The following is an 18,288-nucleotide window of genomic DNA, read 5'->3' as shown; positions in this document are numbered from 1 at the left end:
AATTTAATTGTAAAGCATCGAAAACCATCGATATTTTGCTGGCAATGTATTTTAGCATCGAATATTTGCTATGAAATTTGCGGAAAAAAATCCAAAATTACACAGATATAAATAAATATACTCAAACAACATTCAAATTTTTATCTTAATCATGTTTATTTATTTTTAACTTAATGGGTACACTAAAAATATAGATAGTGCTACAAATTCTTCTACATGTTCACATATCTTTCACTTAATATTTTTGTGTTTTTTTTTCTGATTAAAATTTTAACTAGTTCGTATTCCTTTTTGTTCTTATTAGCCAAATATATATATTTTTATTTCATGTAATGTATTCACAACTTTTTCCACTATTCAAAATAGCTATAGTATATAGTTCCGTTTGTTTAAAACTGCCGTCCATGTCGACCGTCGAAAGCCCGGTCATAAACTTTACAAAGCGATTCCGTTCTCGCCTTTGACACACTTTTTGATGTAAGCGTAGAACTATTTGCCGTACTAGCATTGTGACGTGTGGCATATGTTGAAGTGCTGCTACTGAGTTTTTCGCTGGCATAGGCCTTTTGGTGCCTGTGGCGCTGACGCAAGTAGGTCCAGACAGAAATAACAACCAGTTGAGCAAGAAGAAAAACAGCGATAGCTAATACTAAACCTGAAATAGATAGAGTAATTTGTTAATATAATGGGAAACAAATTTATATATAGTTGTCTAGTTTCATTATTGGAATTGCTCATGCTGTCAACCCTAAACTGACCTGACTTGATTCACTATAAATGAAATCTTTTTGAAAAGGCCCTTTGTTGGGATGCTTCATTGAAAATTTGCTGAAAATCATGGACAAGATGGGGTTGTCTTATGTTTAGGATTATTTAATATTAATAACTATATATGAGCAAACATTTCCATATCTTTAACGAATTTTTGGTTCGTTGCCGATTGCTGACTGTAGGCCCTGCGTCTGTACCTTGCCGAGTATGGCGAGTATGTGCCTTCTGAAGGCTTGACACTCGAAAACTATACATACAGTTTTCTCGCTATAGTTACACTTCCTAAATTTTTTGCAGGGACCGATAACAAAACGTTTCATCGAAAGTAAATGTGGTTCTCGTAGTTTTGTTCCCAAGAACGCATGAAACCCCAAACCGAAATTGGAACAAAACTTTCGAGAACGTTTTTACAAGAACGAAAGTGTGTACAAAACTGTTGAGAAGAACAAAACAAAATGCGAACAATACTTTGTGTGAATGGAAACAAACGTCTAAAGAACTTCCCTCGAAGAACCATTCGGGAACTAAGTTCTCAGCAACTTTCTGACAGAGAACGAAAAGGAAAAATCACAAAGAGAATGTGAATTTAACATAAACATTTGCAATAAGCTTGACTGTAAATTTTAATTGAATGAATACACTTTGGAGCATTCAGTAACACACGGAAAAATTTGTCCGGACACTTGAAGAAAATGTCGTTTTGCTTCTGCTTTTCTACAACTGCTATAATTTTGGTAAAGCATTACCTATGACCAAAAGTATGCAACAACTTTCATTATTCAGTCCATGAATTTTATAGCCAATTGCATATTTTTAAGAAAATTTGCGGTCAAAGTTATATAACGGAACCAATGTTTTATTTGTACAAAACGATATTTTCATTGCCCAATACCCGGCGCTCATACATACATATGCCTAAAGTAGCAACCCAACAAGTTTTTTCAAATGAACCTTTAATAAGTTTTGAGAGCGAATGTTTATAAATAACTTAACTTATAAATGAAATGCAAATGCCAACGACATGAAGTAGTAAATATAACATTTTTTTAATCGTAAGTGTTTACGTTTTATAAAATATATTATTAAAAGAAAAAATTAAATAAAACCAATGCGGTAAAAAAAATCCAATCCAGGACCCGCTGCGCTAATCGGTGGAGCATTCGAGTCTTCAAATGATGAGTTCTCCTTATCCCTTCTTAGTTTGACATTCAACTAAAAAAATATTTTTTTCAGAAAAGTTCATCAACGAGAATGGCGGCGATGAAGCGGAATATATAGCTGCATCGATGTCGTTTTTCCAATTTTCCACTTGTAATTGAAAGCACGCAACAAGATGTAATAACTAACTCTTTTATGCTTATTTTGTGTGTGTTATCGTGAATTTGTATGCTGAAATGTCTATTCCCTATTTACATTTTCGCGACTGTAGATGAGTCCGTCGAAATTTCGCTTTTCTTTTAGTTTCTAGATGTTCACCAATCTATGTATGAGTTTTTATTGAAATATCTTTAAATAACGGGTTATAAAAATGTTTATAAAAAGCTTTTTTTTGAAAATTTTTAGTAAGTTTATATTCATACGCTTATAAAAAACATTTTTTGAACCTTTATTATAAGTTTACACTTTTACGCTTATAAAAAGCTTTCTTTTGAACATTTATTAAAAGTTTATATTTCTACGCTTATAACCAATGTTCCTTTTCGATTATATTACGCTTACTTTCAAGCGTTTTATAAACAAAAAATCAACGTTTTGTAAGCTTAATGTTTATAATTGAAAACTTAAAAAAAAACTTTCTTTAAGTTTATTTTGCTTGTTGGGAAGCTTTCGATACGCATTCATTTTTTTGTAGACCTTTTTAATTTTTTTGTAGAAGGCTTTGAACTTCACAAAGTAGAATTTTTGAAATTTAAAAATTTATACAAACAATCTCGTACGTCGAAATAGAAAACTTTTTACTTCACATTTATGAGCGCCTGGTATTGGGAAATGGAAATATCGTTTGGATCAAATAAAAACTGGTTATAAAAGTGGCCGCGCGATAAAAAGAACTGAAAGAACTAAGTCAAAACAAGTTTAAGGAACTTTCTCTCGAAGAACCATTTTCGACCTATAGTGCATGTTAAAATTAATCAAAAAAAGACTGAAAGATAATTTTTCAAATTAAGTCAACGAAAGATTTGAGACACGAACTTTTCATGCACAAAATATAGTTCCATAAATGGAGCGACAGACAGCTTTCCTCTGGCTTAAAATTAACAATCATGGTTCTTAGTGAAACGATTTTTCATCCCAACACCAGTCTTATTCTTAATGTTAATTACTCAACACTTTTTTTTCTCTAACAACGGTCCCCATACTTGTGTTCTTCTTTGATTCTCCTTGAAAACGTTCTCGATACTTTCGTTCTCATTAAATTCCTATTGCAAACGTTCCTGAAGGTTTAGTTCCCATGCTTGCTCGCATTTTTTACTTTACAGAAACGTTCCCAAACCGTTTGTTCTCATTTTGCTCCCGTTCATACTGGTCTCAATACTCTTGTTCCCGTTTGGTTCTTTTCGGGAACGTTCTTGATATTAGATTTTGTTCTCATGCAGAACTAAACCCAAACTGGTACGAGTTCTCGGTCCCTAATGTTTTGTCCTCTATAAAACCTTATTTAAATGTCTTGAGTCCGCTGTTATTTTAGATAATCAAAAGGTGCGGATTTCCACCAGTTTAGCTATTCTGAGCGAGAATACTAACGGGGTCATATTATGGATTCTCAACGAACTTAAAGACATTGTTGGGAGCTAAAATAACAAAAACGCATAATAATATCAGTAAATAGCAATAGAAAGGGGAAGTACGAGTAGTCGGTTGGAATTAAATCGAGTATCTGTGACCACAAAGTGAACTGCTTCAAATTTCCCTAAATCTAATGTTTTAAATATTACGCTCAATTTCATATAATAGCTTACTGATTTAAGACCGAATGATTTAATCGTTTAAAAAGTGCTGCTTTTGTTTGTGTTGTATATAACACGTCAACACGAAAATTTTAATACTCTTAAGATCATAAATAGGTGTAGTAATTGCTTAAAAAGGCATGTCATGTCGACACCAATGCACTTCTATCAGCTCTGTGAGCGTTGCTTATATTTCTAATCTAACATTGGTTGCGCTTGTCGGTTATAGATCTTCGCACTACCATTTACACTTCTCTTTCGTCAATAGAAGTACGTCCGTCCGGCTGTTTGCACGCTTTCATTGTACTTACCAATCGCATTAACACAGTATCCAAGTTCTGCTGTGCCATCCATAAGTTTGTTATCGTTGTGAGCGTTAGCCGCAAACTTGGCCTGCTTCTGTTGCTGCTGCTTGTCGAATCCGAATTTGTCAGTGATCTGAATTGATTGCACTAATAGCATATCCTCTTGACTAGATTTACTATCTGCATTTGAGGCAGTCGTTCCACGTCTACTACGCAGGCTAAGGCGTTTTTGCTGTTGCTTCGGTTTAAGATGTTTATAATGTTCACGGCTGCTTTGCACAGTGCCTTCGAATGTTGCTACGAATATTTATGAAATAGGTGGCGGGAAAAAATTAATAAGATATTGAGTATATGATTTTTATCTAGCGAATAGATTTGTTGGATGTTTTATATACAAATATACATATGTACATACATACATCGTCATCCTAATTTTCATCGTCAATCTAATTTTCATTTTATTTTATCGATTACTTAATCCTAATATAAATTTGTGTAGCCAAAGTTATCGGTACAGCTTAACTGTGCGTTTTCTCACTTCCATTGTAGCTACTGATTTACTTACTTGTAACATTCAGCGAACGTCTTCTTCGACCATACGAATTCATCGGCCTATATTCACCAACTCCGTCTTCTTGATCGCACTGTACCGGATTGCATGTAGGCATACAGGGTGTAACAAGTGCACGGAATTGTACCAACTCCGAAGTAGGAAATTTGAATGCATCAAAGTGCGAAAGTAGTATTTTCGCCGACGTCGAGCTTTTATAAATCGGTCCCATAATGAAGTGATCTGTGGGGCACCCATTTGAGTCGATTAGCGTAATTTCCGCATTGTCATTGCCGTCCATAGCGACAAGCTCGCGTACAAAGATTTCATACGGACTTTGCGCGTCAAGTATTTCGAATTTCAGCGCCAGTGGATCACCCACTTCAGCTGTGCGCAATACATCACTGCCATCACGTGATGTAATTTTCATTAGAACATTCGGCGAATCGACAATCACTTCTTCGCTCAACGCTGGCTCATAATCATCCTTGACATCAAGCAACACCTCATTTGCCACCGATTTGTTCGACAAATCATATTGACAAGTGACAGCCAAACCCAAATCGGATGAGGTGACAATTGTATCGTGATGTTGGATCACCACATCGTTCATATAACGGCCGGTATTGCTTTGGTGTACGTTGCATTCGAGATTCTGATAGCCCATGCGTAATTCAAAGTCTAGTGCTGTCCTAACATCGACCGCGCACGATTTGGGTGAACCCTTGGCGTAGACTTTGCCATCAAATAGTTTCGAGGTACGAATGCGTGCAACCATATCAATGGCGCCACATTCGATGGTCACATTGTAGCAAGATGAGAGTTCAAAAGTTGTCGCTTCGGGTACATCCAGGTAAGGATCCTGCACGTCAGTGAGTGTGGTGCGACTGTGATGTGAAAGCCGACACACCATATCGCCGGTGTCGCCGTAATCGTAAGAATGACATCTGCAAGGAAGAGCGATAGCGTGTAGGTTAGAGCAGTGGCGAATGACTGCTATTTAGGAAATAATTTTAGAGAATGGCAACTCATCATATATTTCGAAGCCGAAACTGAAACGAACCGAACAACTTGGGCCAATTCTTTTCAAAGTCCATGCGAAATTAACCCTAGAATGGTAACGTACGTAAAAGAGCTGTTATGTCTTCTAAAAGTTGTTCGCTTTGCCAGAACTTCTGTAAACCTCTTTCCATTAGAAAAAATGCAAAACAGGGTATGCATTAATCGCTGCCCAGATGTTACAGTGCTCTCGGTAAACTATGTAAGTAAAATTTACACCCGCTAAATATGAAATAGAGGCTGTGTTCCATGACATTACTGTCGATGGGAACCCCAAAAACATGTAGCTTTTGGTCGACCGACAGGGTGAGAATTTTCTTTTAAAAATATCACCGAAAATCGCACAGTGCCATAGCCGCTTTAGATAATGGCTATGACTTACAAAATATATTACATCTTTTTTGTTTTGGAAAAAATTTACGGTGGCGAAAATGCAAATAGGGAATAGGGAATAGCAATTGTTGGCTATTTTTCTTTATTTAAAAAATGTTCATTATTTGTTGATGAAAATATAGGTTACCATCTAAGAAAAACAACCTATAAATCAAAATTTCAAACTTTATAATTTTAGCAAATGTTCATAAAAACTTGAAGCATTTTAATCAGATTTTTTAGAATTTTAGCATTTTCTTCCATACGAAGTATGTTTGACAATTTTGTTGTAAGGAGAATATGAACAACGTCTTTCAACAAAAATTTAAAAAGTCAATGGTAAGTCCTAGCTACTTCAAACTTGTACTTTGTTATTCTAAACCCGAAACTGCTTACTCATAATGTTTCTAAGAAATATAATTAAAAATTCTAAATTTTAAGGAAACATTTTTAGAATTTTCTAATTTTTGTACAAAGTTTGAAAATTTGACTTTCACGGTTTTTGTTAGATAATCAGCTACGTACTCATAAAAAATAGTAAGCAATAAATAAACGAATGGGAAATACCCAAAGTATGCGAAGATGTCTCTTCCCTATTTATATTTTCGCAACTGTGCATACATACCAGGGAAGCCAAGTCGTTGGGAATTCCCCGATTTGCGGGGGGAATCGGGGAATGGATCGTTTTTTTTCGGAAATTTTAGTTTACGTGCAGAATCGGAATATGAACAGCTCTTTTGAGGAATTAGGTGTTAACTAATTTATTATTTTTTGCTTCACTAACATAACATAACATAATGAGGTAAAAAATTCGCATCCTGTAAATTATACAAATTACCGTTGATTTAGAATCTTCTTTATCGCATTTGCGTTCATATAATGAATAAGCACTCTTTTTTATGTAGAAGAAAACCGCAACACTTTCGAAAAAAAAATTAATACGAAAATTTTACACTTACTAGATTTGAGCGGGCTACAAAACTGCGTACTCCAAATACACATTTTTAGAAATTCTAATTAAAAAGCTTAAAATTTTAACAAAAGCGTGTAGATTTTTTTTTGGTATTACACAAATTTTGAAACTTGGAATAATACGTTTTTTTTTTTTAAAGAATTAACTATATTTTTATAAAAAAAAAATTACTTAAAGTAATAACAGAAAAAAAATAATAATAATTGTTAAGACTTGTCAAAATTTAGCGCGACTAAAATTTTTTCGACCACTGTATGTGTGTAAATTTATTTCTTTATTTGTTAACTAAAAAACACGCAGTTTTTTTTTGTAAATAAGGAGATATCCATGGGTGGGAAATTTTACGAAATTTCCGGAAAAACTGGGGAGTTTCATAGTCCAAATCGGGGAATTCTTAAAGTTTAAGTTTGAACACCCTGATACATACATGTATATGGAAAATTGTGGCGATTCGATATATAGGGGTACGGATTCCGTTGGAAAATGAGAGAGGCAAATGGCGAAGCTTTTTGCTCTCGTCCCAAACCGACCAATGGTTGTGGCGCCAAATAAGAAGTACATTCCATTGGCATTAAACCTATTTTTATAGTCTTTATTTAAAAAAAAATCTTTAATTAACGTCAAGGCAGTATAGCTCATTTTCTTATAAAAAAATGTATGTGCATTGCATGAAGATGATAAAAAACTGCGGAATAGAAATCTCTAATTTTAGATTAAATATTTTTTCTAGGAAGAATTTAGGCATTAATTGATATGCATACCATTTGTGCTCACAAACTCATTTAAAAAAATTGGAATAAGTTTCAGTTCGCCTACACTTATCTAAAATGTTCACCTTTTACCGGAAACGGCATATTTAGGAGCACTACGTAAGTTGGAAATCGTCGAATTTCTAGTCTTCCGACAACAAAATGGTTGCTCTTCTGAAAAGTACCCATTTTCACATTCGATAGTTCGACATGTTAGCGACGATATGTCGGCATTTGTCTCACCTACCTATATGGCGAATTCAAGCATAAATCACGACATTCATCGATGCTGTTAATATCCTGGAACACCGAATCCACCGTTTTTAAGATGCGTCCGGGCAAGCGCTTGAACTCGCACAACTTATTCGGCTCATCAACGCAGTTGTTCTCCAGATAATCGACAGTATCTTGGCGTTGGAATGCACTGGTGCCGGTTAGTGTAATGCGATCCATTTCGGAGAGCTCGCAACTTTTTGTGTTGCGATAATAGTTCGCCGATCTGTAGGAGAAGAAAAGGGAAAGCAAAACAATAGTAGTAGTAGACATAAAAAATAGGTAATAATTGTAGCAAATGTAAACGAATGAGCCCAGATAAATATGTTCTTTTAATAACTTTGACCGCATAAGTAAACGTGTCTATAAAAAAATGGTTCTGTAGCTTTAATTAGTGCTAGTATTGAAAATTTGCAGTGAGGTTTGCCTTTTTCTTTTTGTTGTTTGGGAGGATGTTAAATTTAAGATTTATGTACATAGACACAAAAAAAAGTTCTAAATTCGATTCAAATTATCGCGTTATCGGGTAGCTTCTGATAATGAAAGCTTTTAAAGAAAATATAACTTGTAGTAAAAAATCTAAAATCTAATTTATTCTTCATTTCTCATTTAATCCATCTCACTCTCAGCACACTACATAAACAGATAAGTATGCACACACTTGCTGAGTTACGATTCTTACAGGAATAGTTTGTTACATTTACGTTACAAATTTACTGAAAACATTGGCAAACCATGCGATTCGGATTATAGAATTGCAATTAGTTCGGATTAATGAGTAGCTGACGCTGTGAGAACAGCAATTCAGATAATCGAGTATTCCGATTATCGAATAGTCGCATCATCCTACCGTTATATTGCTTCACTGAATAAAAATGGGTTATTGGATTGATATAAAAGACTTAGGCCACGAACTTGCTTGGGTCATTTTCAAACATGGAGCCTTACGAATTTCATATTTCCATTTGATATTTTGACTTTATGTAAATAGCTGCATCTAAGAAAAAGCCTAGGTTTGGCATGGAAATACAGGGTGTATAACCAACAAGCAAGGTCGTACAGCTAGATGAAAATATCATCGAAACTTAATCGCGGAAAACATCTTTGAGCGAACAAAAGTACAAAAGAACATACATACGTATGCATAAATTCAAATTCTAAATTATAAATTTTTTTTTTGTGACTCACCTGCACGTAAACTCCTGCTCGCTTAAACATAATTCCAAGCAATATTTTCGTGACACTACTGGGTACGTTCGCTTTGCATAACCATTAAGTTTATAACCTTGTGCGCGATCAATACTCCAGGCGCGCGCACAAGGGCGTACTTTAAGACATAATTTTTGTGCATAAAGTGTAAAGACAGGGAACTGCGACTTGGCTAGGGCACCTGGGGAAAAAATTAAAACGAAATTTAAGAAAAGTGAGCACTGTAGACGAAATTTATTTTCATTAATGTAGAAAAGTTATAATTTTGAAGGCCAATTGTCTGCCGATTTTCGAGAAAAACTCATCAACCCTCCCCTGCTCTTCAAGGCAGCTTACTTCGTTTACCCTAATGCGTCGTTTTTGAGTCGTTTTATTAGAAAAGCGAAACCAGATGAATGCGAAAACAAATCTAATTATTCTAGTTTATTAAAATTCATGCATATGCATTTGGAACATTGTAACGATCACTTTTCATGCGCCTTTTGCAGAAAAACATTGCAGTAAGTATGTGCATATAACTCACTGAAAGTCTATAGCTTGCTTAAATATTTTAAGGAGAACTGTTGCGTATGGTGACAGACCTAGTCATTTTGAGATATAATAATAATAATAGATTGGCGCTTACACATATGTTAGTGTTTGGCCGAGCTTCTCCTCCGACTTGTGGCGTGCGCCTTGATATTGTCACACAAGGCGAAGGGACCTACAGTTTTACGCCGACTCCGAACGGCGATTGTATTTTTATGAGAAGCTGTTTTTCATGGCAGAAATACGATCGGAGGTTTGCCATTGCCTGCCGACGGACGACCGCTGTTAAGAAAAAACCTTTTTTCTACATTTTTTGCGATGTTGCTTTGACCAGGGTTTGAACTCGGGTCCTGCGGAGTGGAAGCGCGCACTGCTTACCACTACGCCACAGCGGCCGCCATCGTCATTTTGAGATATTGACCCTAAAATCCCAATCTGCGTCTGCAAGACGTATACGAAATCGCGTTTTTTTTAATTTCAACACAAAAGGGCATTTTCACTTTGTTGTCTTAAATAAATTTGATTGCAGTCTTTATTAATATAACTATGTTTTATTATTAATTTATATCAAAACTTCAATATCCTTTAAAAAAATGGGCATAACTAAGTATATGTTAGCTCACAGGTTGTCTTTTAAGTCACCTATGCCTCTAATACGTATGTTCGGGCTTTACGTAACTTTCAAATATATTGGGGTTCTGGGGTTAAAGAGCTTTCATAAAAATGTTCCCATCACAAACCAAATTTTCCCTTACGCGCCGAAAACGATGCAGAAGGGTAGACAACGAAACTTTTAAAATAAAAGACATAAAACCCGTATGAGACTAGTTGCGACTAATTAATGCCCATTTGAACCAGATTGAGTCTAATGCCGGAATACTCTATTTAGAGATTAGTTTCACAATTTTTTGCAGGGCATATACATACATACAGAGCAAGTTAAATAAAAGCTTGTAAACAAGATATTTGGAACTACCTTAAAGCACATGAGGTGTTCCTTGAAGTTTATATGGGGAGAAACACGTTTTCTTCTGTGCTTATCTTTAGAAGACTTTCAATAACAATACTCAATTGTTTATTGAAGCATTTTTTATTATAAACGATATGTTATAGGTCCCCCAAAAACCGAAAAAAAAAATGTGAAGGGTGTCTTAAAAATTGTAAGTCTACTGAAAAGAATCAGAGTTTTCCGATGGAAAAATATTGATTTTAAAGAATTCTACTCCACTTCTACGAAACATTTTTTCCCCATATAAAATACATGGAAAACTTTGAGTGCTTTGAGCGCTTTGAGGAACTTATAAATATTTTTTTTTACTTTCGAAATAAAAAAGTTGGGTTTTCATTTTTCGGTATCGGATTTCGGTACAATTCAAAAATTTCGACTTTACTTTTTCACCACGTGAATTACTTGTTGCAATGCAATTTTTTGTTATTAAATTATGCAGTAGATGGGTATAATAAACACAATAAGTATTTCCAGATAAATCTTGAGCTTTAAAATGTTATTTTAAGAGTGCAACTAATACTTATACAAATCAATTAAATACGCCATGAAAAATTTTTTACCCACCTGGTAATTTATCTGCATTTGACGAGAAGAGCACGCATAGTCCGGTCTCGTAGTTCACAGCATGGCAAGCAGGATCTTTGCGACAAGCATCCAAGCAATCAGTTAGCATGAGGGTGCCCGGCAAGGAGCGCAACATTTTTCCGGGAGCAGAGAATACATAACTAAACAGATTGAAAGCAAAGGAGGAGCGGAAACAGCGAAGAAATAGGAATATTTATTTGATTAATAATAATAAGTGTTAAGTATTTGGCCGACATGATTCAATTTTAATATTGTTTGAGTTGACAAAAACAGTCAAGAGTAGCTCATTAGAATGTCAGAAATAATTTATTTATTAATTAGAATAAACAAACTATTTATTGCTTTGAGCTATTCTAAGGCCGTATAGTTCAGTGTTTATAGACATTCAACTGAATTGAATTAAGGTTTTAGCATGAATTTTTTAAGTTCATACAATACAGAATTATGTATAGCACGAGTATTATTAATTTTTGAATTTATCCAAAACTAATATCTACATACCCAATTTGCAATTGCTTACCCAGTTGTAATTTCAAATCCAATAAAATCAGCATCGCAGTCCTGAATATCATTTCCCTGATTATCCAGGTTTTCTTCGAGGCTATTATCGAAAAACTCCACCTCGTCATCAACAGCGTAATTTGTCAATAGCTTAGTTTCTTGTAATAAATGTGATTCGTCTTTCAATGTAGCATTGGAAGAATTGAACTGAGAAGAAGGTAGCCTCACAGTTTTCTCTCCGCTCGTTGCTGTTTTTGTATCCTTTATAGCAGCACTCTGAACATATTCAGCTTCAGCTAGTTTACTACCTTCCCCGGCTTCAGATTTTTTCAAATCATTCGGTGCTAATTTTGCAGCCATCATAGCTGCTGTTTCTGCTTTTGGAGCTATTTGAGCTGGTTTGTATTTGCCTAATGCTGTTGTTGCATGTTGTTTATCTTCAGTAGCTAAATTACTAGAGGTTGAGTTTGCTACTGCAGCAGCTTGCTTTGCATTATCTGATAAATCCAAGCGTGAATGTCTAGCCGCAGTCAGACCGAAAGAAGAAGCTATCAGCATGGATAAAAGCATAAAACAAGATATCCTTTTGTGCTTGTGTATAGTAGGCTTTCGATGTTGCATCTTTGTTATTGGTAGCTAAAAATAAAAATATGAAGGTGTGAAATAGCACGGAAATATGATATAAAGGAAAGCCTAAGCGAAGAATTATTAAAAAAGATGAACCGAAAGCTATTTTCATACAGGTTTTTTAACCGTAGCACACATAATCAAAATATACCACGTAAACACATAACCCCCCTTACTTAATTACTTACTAGTTTTTAATGTTTTAGAGGCATAATAGCAATTTTTATGAGTTCTAATCAATACTGTTTGATCGCTAGTCAATTAAGAATGTCATTATTTTAACACATAAACTCAGCAGACAAAATTTCTCCAATGAAGTATAATAAACTATAGGAAAATTGTTTGCAGAGAGACTGCTATATAAGAGCTATCCAATTATTAAACTTTCTAAATAAACTTATAATCACATATACATTATTTTATTTCAGTAAAAAAGATTTCGAGTAATCATTAATAATATTGCACATTTCTATACTAGTTTTTATAACGCAGTTTTAGCTGAAGGGCGTTCCTACAAACTTTATAATGCTTTCTACGTCATAGGATTGGGTGACTCTCCTTTTATGCTTTCTTTACAGTTTATGAAGTCATTGCAGAATAAAGCTCTCTCTAGTCATATCAGGGCTATTCAAAATGTGTATATCTAAAGCAACGATGGGCAGAGAGAACTTTTACCCTGCAGGCGCCTATACAAAATGTGTAGAAAGTTTAAAAGGGGTTTTCTCGAGGGCAAGGCGGTACCTATCATCGATTTAAAACAAATAAAAGCCTACGGCCGGAGCTGTTTTAAGTTTCCAAACGATTTTTCAAGCTTTCCGTGATCATTGCTGGCAAAAGCCTTGAAGAAAGTAAGTTAACGGTAAAAAAGGCGGATTTCTATTTCACTATCACAAGGAAATTTTTTAAGCTAAAAATTTACACATAAAAATTTACGTTTTTAATTATGAGTTTTAATTATCTGGAAGACTCTTAAACCAACAACAATAAATTATTTTAGTATATTCTTGGCACAACCTAGCCCAATAAATAATTTTTTAAGTAACTGAACGTCACTCCTTTCTTAACTCTAAACGGGTTATCTTCGTCGATTCGACTAACATTGTTGCTCTTGTTCCATTTTTCTCTACATTGGACTACTGAAAGAGCAAATTGCTATAAAATAAGTACACAAAAAAGCTATAAAAATAAGTATTATAAGTAAAAGTAGTGAGGCAAAGTTGTGCGCTATATTCTTCATTAAAAAAATCGAAAAAATTAATTATTGTATAAAAAGGGATTACATTGAAATCGATACCCATTTATGCACCATTTAGCATGAGATTAACATATAATTGCAGACAACAACACTAAACTAGTTTTAACATCGGATATGACCCCTTTAGGCGTGAAACTTGAAAGATCATGCTCTCGTTCAATATCTTAATCACCTCTTTTGAGTTTTAAGTTTAGTTCGCTTTCTGGCAATGAATTTAGTACGAAAATTTCAAAAAAGTGCAAAGAAACTTATTTCTTCAAAACTTTTGAATTGTTTTCTAACCGGACTTACTAAATAAATATGAACTTCTACGTAATATAATTATTCACAATTAAATTTGTGAAATAGGCAAGCTGGGAGACGGGGTAATGAAAATTAGTTCTTTTCTGTGTCACCTCATAAAGGGTATTGTGCGCCAGCTATAAGTAAACAAGTGCTATATGTGTGTATGAGGGTTAAAATAGGAATATCAGAATGTCCAAGTCACGCTGTAGGCAAATTGATGTCGAATGATAGCAGGTAAAAAAATCCTAGCATTCAAATAATTTTATAAACATACATGGTTTTACAGTTTCCGTCCAACATCAGAAATAAAAAGCCTAGTTAGAAATTATTACGTTTGGGTCCGTGAAACCTCTTTCTAAGGAGAAGCTTAGAAGCTCTGGTTTGGAAGCAAAGGGTAGTAATTTTCAAAAACATGCTGAGGAGATCAGGGCTATTATTTGAAAAATAAGTCGCAATTTTAAAACAAGGTAAAAAGCTCCGTCCACTGGTCACTCATCTGCTGTTTACCCATGCTTGTGCATACATATATGTGGACGTCTATATGTAATTAATACCTTTACCTGTTTCTCATTGAGTATATCTTATGGGAGAATTAAAAAAAAAAATATTTGCAGACATAAAATCAACACCTTCTAGTAAATGAAAGCACACTGTTAAACATTTTTTCCAATAGTTGAGCTATACGAAAAGTGCCAAGCATAAATAAGTATTCATTCACGAACTCCGTTTGCATACAACGCCAAAACTAATTATGTAATAAAGAATAAAAAATTCGGAAATCAAAAAATATTTAGAGGTCGCTCAAAGGTTTCCATCTATTTTATATGAAAAAAAACAACTTTTCGTAGAAATGCCATAGAATTCTTGAAAATCAATATTTTTCGATCGGAAAACTCTGGTTTTCCTCAGGAGACATCCAATAATAGTACCCAATTTTTAATACTAAAGATTTTTTATTTATCCCCCTTTGCATTTTCTAGCATTTTCTGGTGGTTTTGGTGGACCTATAAAATATAGTTACTATAAAAAAATGGTTAGATAAATAACTTGGTATTATGAGAAGAGAAACGAAGTTTTCCGATTGATAAATATTGATTTTCAAGAATTCTATACCACTTCAACGAAATTCGGTTTTCCCATATAAAATATATGCATTGAATACTTTGAACGATTTGAGAGACCTCTAAATATTTTTTTTATTTCAAAATGAAAAATTGCGGGTATATTTTTTCGGTATAGAACCAGCCAAGGGGGTGGAGCATAAAAATTGCGACTTAACTTTTTCCCACATGCATTTTTGGACCACCCTAATGCATATACATATTTAAACTTACTCGTATGTTGAGTACTAAGTTTACACTTACGCCAAAAATAAGCTTACATAACTTACGTACAAACCTAAATAAATATGTACTTGTAAAAAGCTAATAAACTGAAGTTGAAAGAGCAAGAGCAATAAACCTATAGCGGATAGCGAAGTTGCATATTAAAAAGTAATCTGTCGGAATGACAGCAAAAACTAGCGGATTCTTGCACAGCATCCAAATTTTACTCATCAAAAAGGCTTCCCAGAATTTCTGCTGTTTTTATTATATGTACCATATATGTATGTATATGTTTCGTTCATGTTTTTGTTTACTTTTTTGTAGTCATTAGTACAAGTTTTTGTTTATTACCAATCTAAGCGATGAACAAAATTCTTGTTGGTGTTTGTATTTTTTGATGGGTTTTATGTATCGCTAGCTTAGAACGAAAAGTTACTAAGTCCTATTTTAATAATTTTACGGGAGAGGTAAACAACTTTTTCTTATAGCCATTTTCTTCAAGTATTTGGCAAAGCTTTGAATACAACATTTTTCCTGTTCAAAGAAAACAAAACTCCATACGAATCAGAGGGATTCGAACTTTATCAAAAGATTTCGTACTATTTTGGCATTGTCGGATTTTGGGTGCTTCTTTTGGACTTAGCAAATATAAGATAAATAAAACAGGTACCTTTGTCTTTTTCGAAACAAACCATTTTAAGTTTCTCTAGCCTTCTGCATAAAATTATGAGTTTTTATAAAAGTGGACTTAGCAACTTTTCACTCTAAGCAGGCGATATGTTTTATGTACATACGTATGTACTAGGGTGGACCTTTAAGTATCAACCTCTAAATTTAAAACAAAAATTTAGGGTTCGCTACCAAGGTTTGAAAAAATTTCATTTTTTTTTTCATTAATTTCTACAAAATTTAGTCCTGAAATTTTGTAAGTTTGACATACGTGAATTGTTGAAACTTATTCATGTAAATTCCTGCATCCTGAGTAATATAAAGTAAAAAACAAAAAAAATTTCTTCAGATCCTGGAAGCAACCACAATTTTTTTTTTTTAATTTTCGTGAATGTTTTTATTTTTTACGTAAAATCAAATATAGGAGTGCTCCATGATATTAATATTGATAGTTTTTTTTTTTATATGGACGTACATACATATGTATGTGTGTACTCACATAAGCATATAACATTGGCGCTGAAGACACTCAATCCAACTATGTAATCTTAATATTGGTTAAAAGTATAAGCGCGGCTTTCTGAAATGGTTATGTTCCTTCAAATGTGCTTATCTTTACGGTTTTTTTTTTGCTTTATATCGTGGATATTGGCTATAATTTGATAAATATTTTTTTTTTTTTTTGTAAATTATATGCATTTATATAAGCAACTATAAGAGAAAGTCAAGCTTGGCAGTATTTCACCTATATGTAGGCGGAAAGAAAGAAGAGTTAACATGCACCGATTACGCTGAAACCTGATATGTACTCTAATTTTCCTTAGTAATAGGTGATTATTAAATTTGGTGAAGATAGTCTAATTGCCATGCCCTCCAACCTATTGGGCGGAAATATGTTGAAAAATCCAGGCTGTTGACAGAACTTTCTTCAGTTTGTTTGTATCGTCAAAAGTAACTATCCTCTAAGGAACTCGCTTGTGGTCAGCTCCTAGATATCTAGGGTGAGCAATTTCTATAAGTTTTCCCAGTTATTTCTGCAAAGAAATCCCATAAAGGGACGAATGGGGAATATAACCTGATCTAGAACGTGCAACCTGATTCTTTTTTTCGGTACGTATTTCCGCACTTTAATATTCTACGGCTAATCTATGGATATGGGGGACAAAACAAAAGAAATCTGCGAATAGGGAGGAATTCGGAAAGGTACAAAAGGTGAAGTGTTTGCTTATCACCAAGGCCTTAAAAATTGGCCTTAGGTTCCTATCTGCGAACTTTCTCAGCTTTCTGGCAATATGAAGGGACTGCCCAAACCAAATTTGATTTCCAGTATGAAAAATGAGCATATTTCAATCATAAACTTTTGCTTAAATTTTAATAAACTAAACTGTCAACCAGAAGAATAGGCAGGCAGCCAACATAAGGATTATTCCAGACTCTCATTCTACTAGAGCGTCCTCAACTCTGCATATATACTGGAATAATCACTAGTCACTGACTAATGGGACTATTGCAGGAAAAATGGGGCTTTGAACAACTGGCTTCTGGCGAAGGTGCCGAGATGAAGAACAAGCGCGAATAAGACGCCCAATAAGTAAATCAGTGTCTTTTCCGTCAAGGTAGTCGTCCTTGGCAGTGAGATATTGCACAATATAAAAATAACTGTGTTAGTATGTACATACATACATATGTACCCAGTCGGAAAAGTAGTAATGCATTACATGCGTGATAAATAATAAAATGTATTTCTTATGAGTTCACGATTATATTACTGCTAACTATGTAATCAGCATTCTAATCAAAAACTTCCAAAAATTTCATACTAAAACACATTCATTTTACGATATTAGATAATGCTAAATTTTGAATGCCCCACTTTTCTTAGGACAACGCCCTGGGGAAATAAATGCGTTTTCGATTGTGAAAAGGGTGGTTTTACTGATTATTTTTTCGATTACTATACATTGCATTTTCCCACTGAGTATCAATGCAACACTAATTTCGCAATAATACTCATATCTACAGTTGTACCTTTAAAACCGGTTCACTCATACTATCACTGCGACATTGGTAGATGTGAAAATCTAAATTCAAGCCTAAAGGAATCAGCATTCTATAAATAACTGACATAGACAAGTAATGAGGAATTAATCTGATATTTTAATTACAAAAATTACGCTGTACATGACATGCAGTAATCGTAGAGGAGTTTTCAATTTTTCATTCGATAGTGCAATATGTCAGATGATGACACGCATGAAATAAAGCAAACTTTTATATCAGGTAATCAAGGCGAAT

At 34.1% G+C, this 18,288-nt stretch overlaps 1 protein-coding gene across 1 annotated transcript; it reads right to left on the bottom strand.

Annotated features, from left to right (window-relative positions):
- Nucleotides 1-258: 258 nt before the first annotated feature.
- LOC118738469 lies at nucleotides 259-12,341 on the bottom strand. The gene is made up of 7 exons (XM_036469405.1): nucleotides 11,852-12,341; nucleotides 11,311-11,471; nucleotides 9,189-9,390; nucleotides 7,975-8,226; nucleotides 4,590-5,521; nucleotides 4,031-4,321; nucleotides 259-655 (listed from the first exon to the last, which is right to left on the bottom strand). Exons 1-7 carry the CDS (start codon nucleotides 12,193-12,195, stop codon nucleotides 390-392), a joined length of 2,448 nt encoding a protein of 815 aa, XP_036325298.1. The 5' UTR covers nucleotides 12,196-12,341; the 3' UTR covers nucleotides 259-389.
- Nucleotides 12,342-18,288: the final 5,947 nt, after the last annotated feature.

Source organism: Rhagoletis pomonella, unplaced genomic scaffold (genome assembly GCF_013731165.1).
Source record: "Rhagoletis pomonella isolate Grant_MI unplaced genomic scaffold, Rhpom_1.0 Rhpom_scaffold_00004, whole genome shotgun sequence".
Classification (NCBI taxonomy): Eukaryota; Metazoa; Arthropoda; class Insecta; order Diptera; family Tephritidae; genus Rhagoletis; species Rhagoletis pomonella.
The sequence above is the reverse complement of the archived record's forward strand: the minus strand, read 5'-3'. Positions and strand labels throughout refer to the sequence as shown.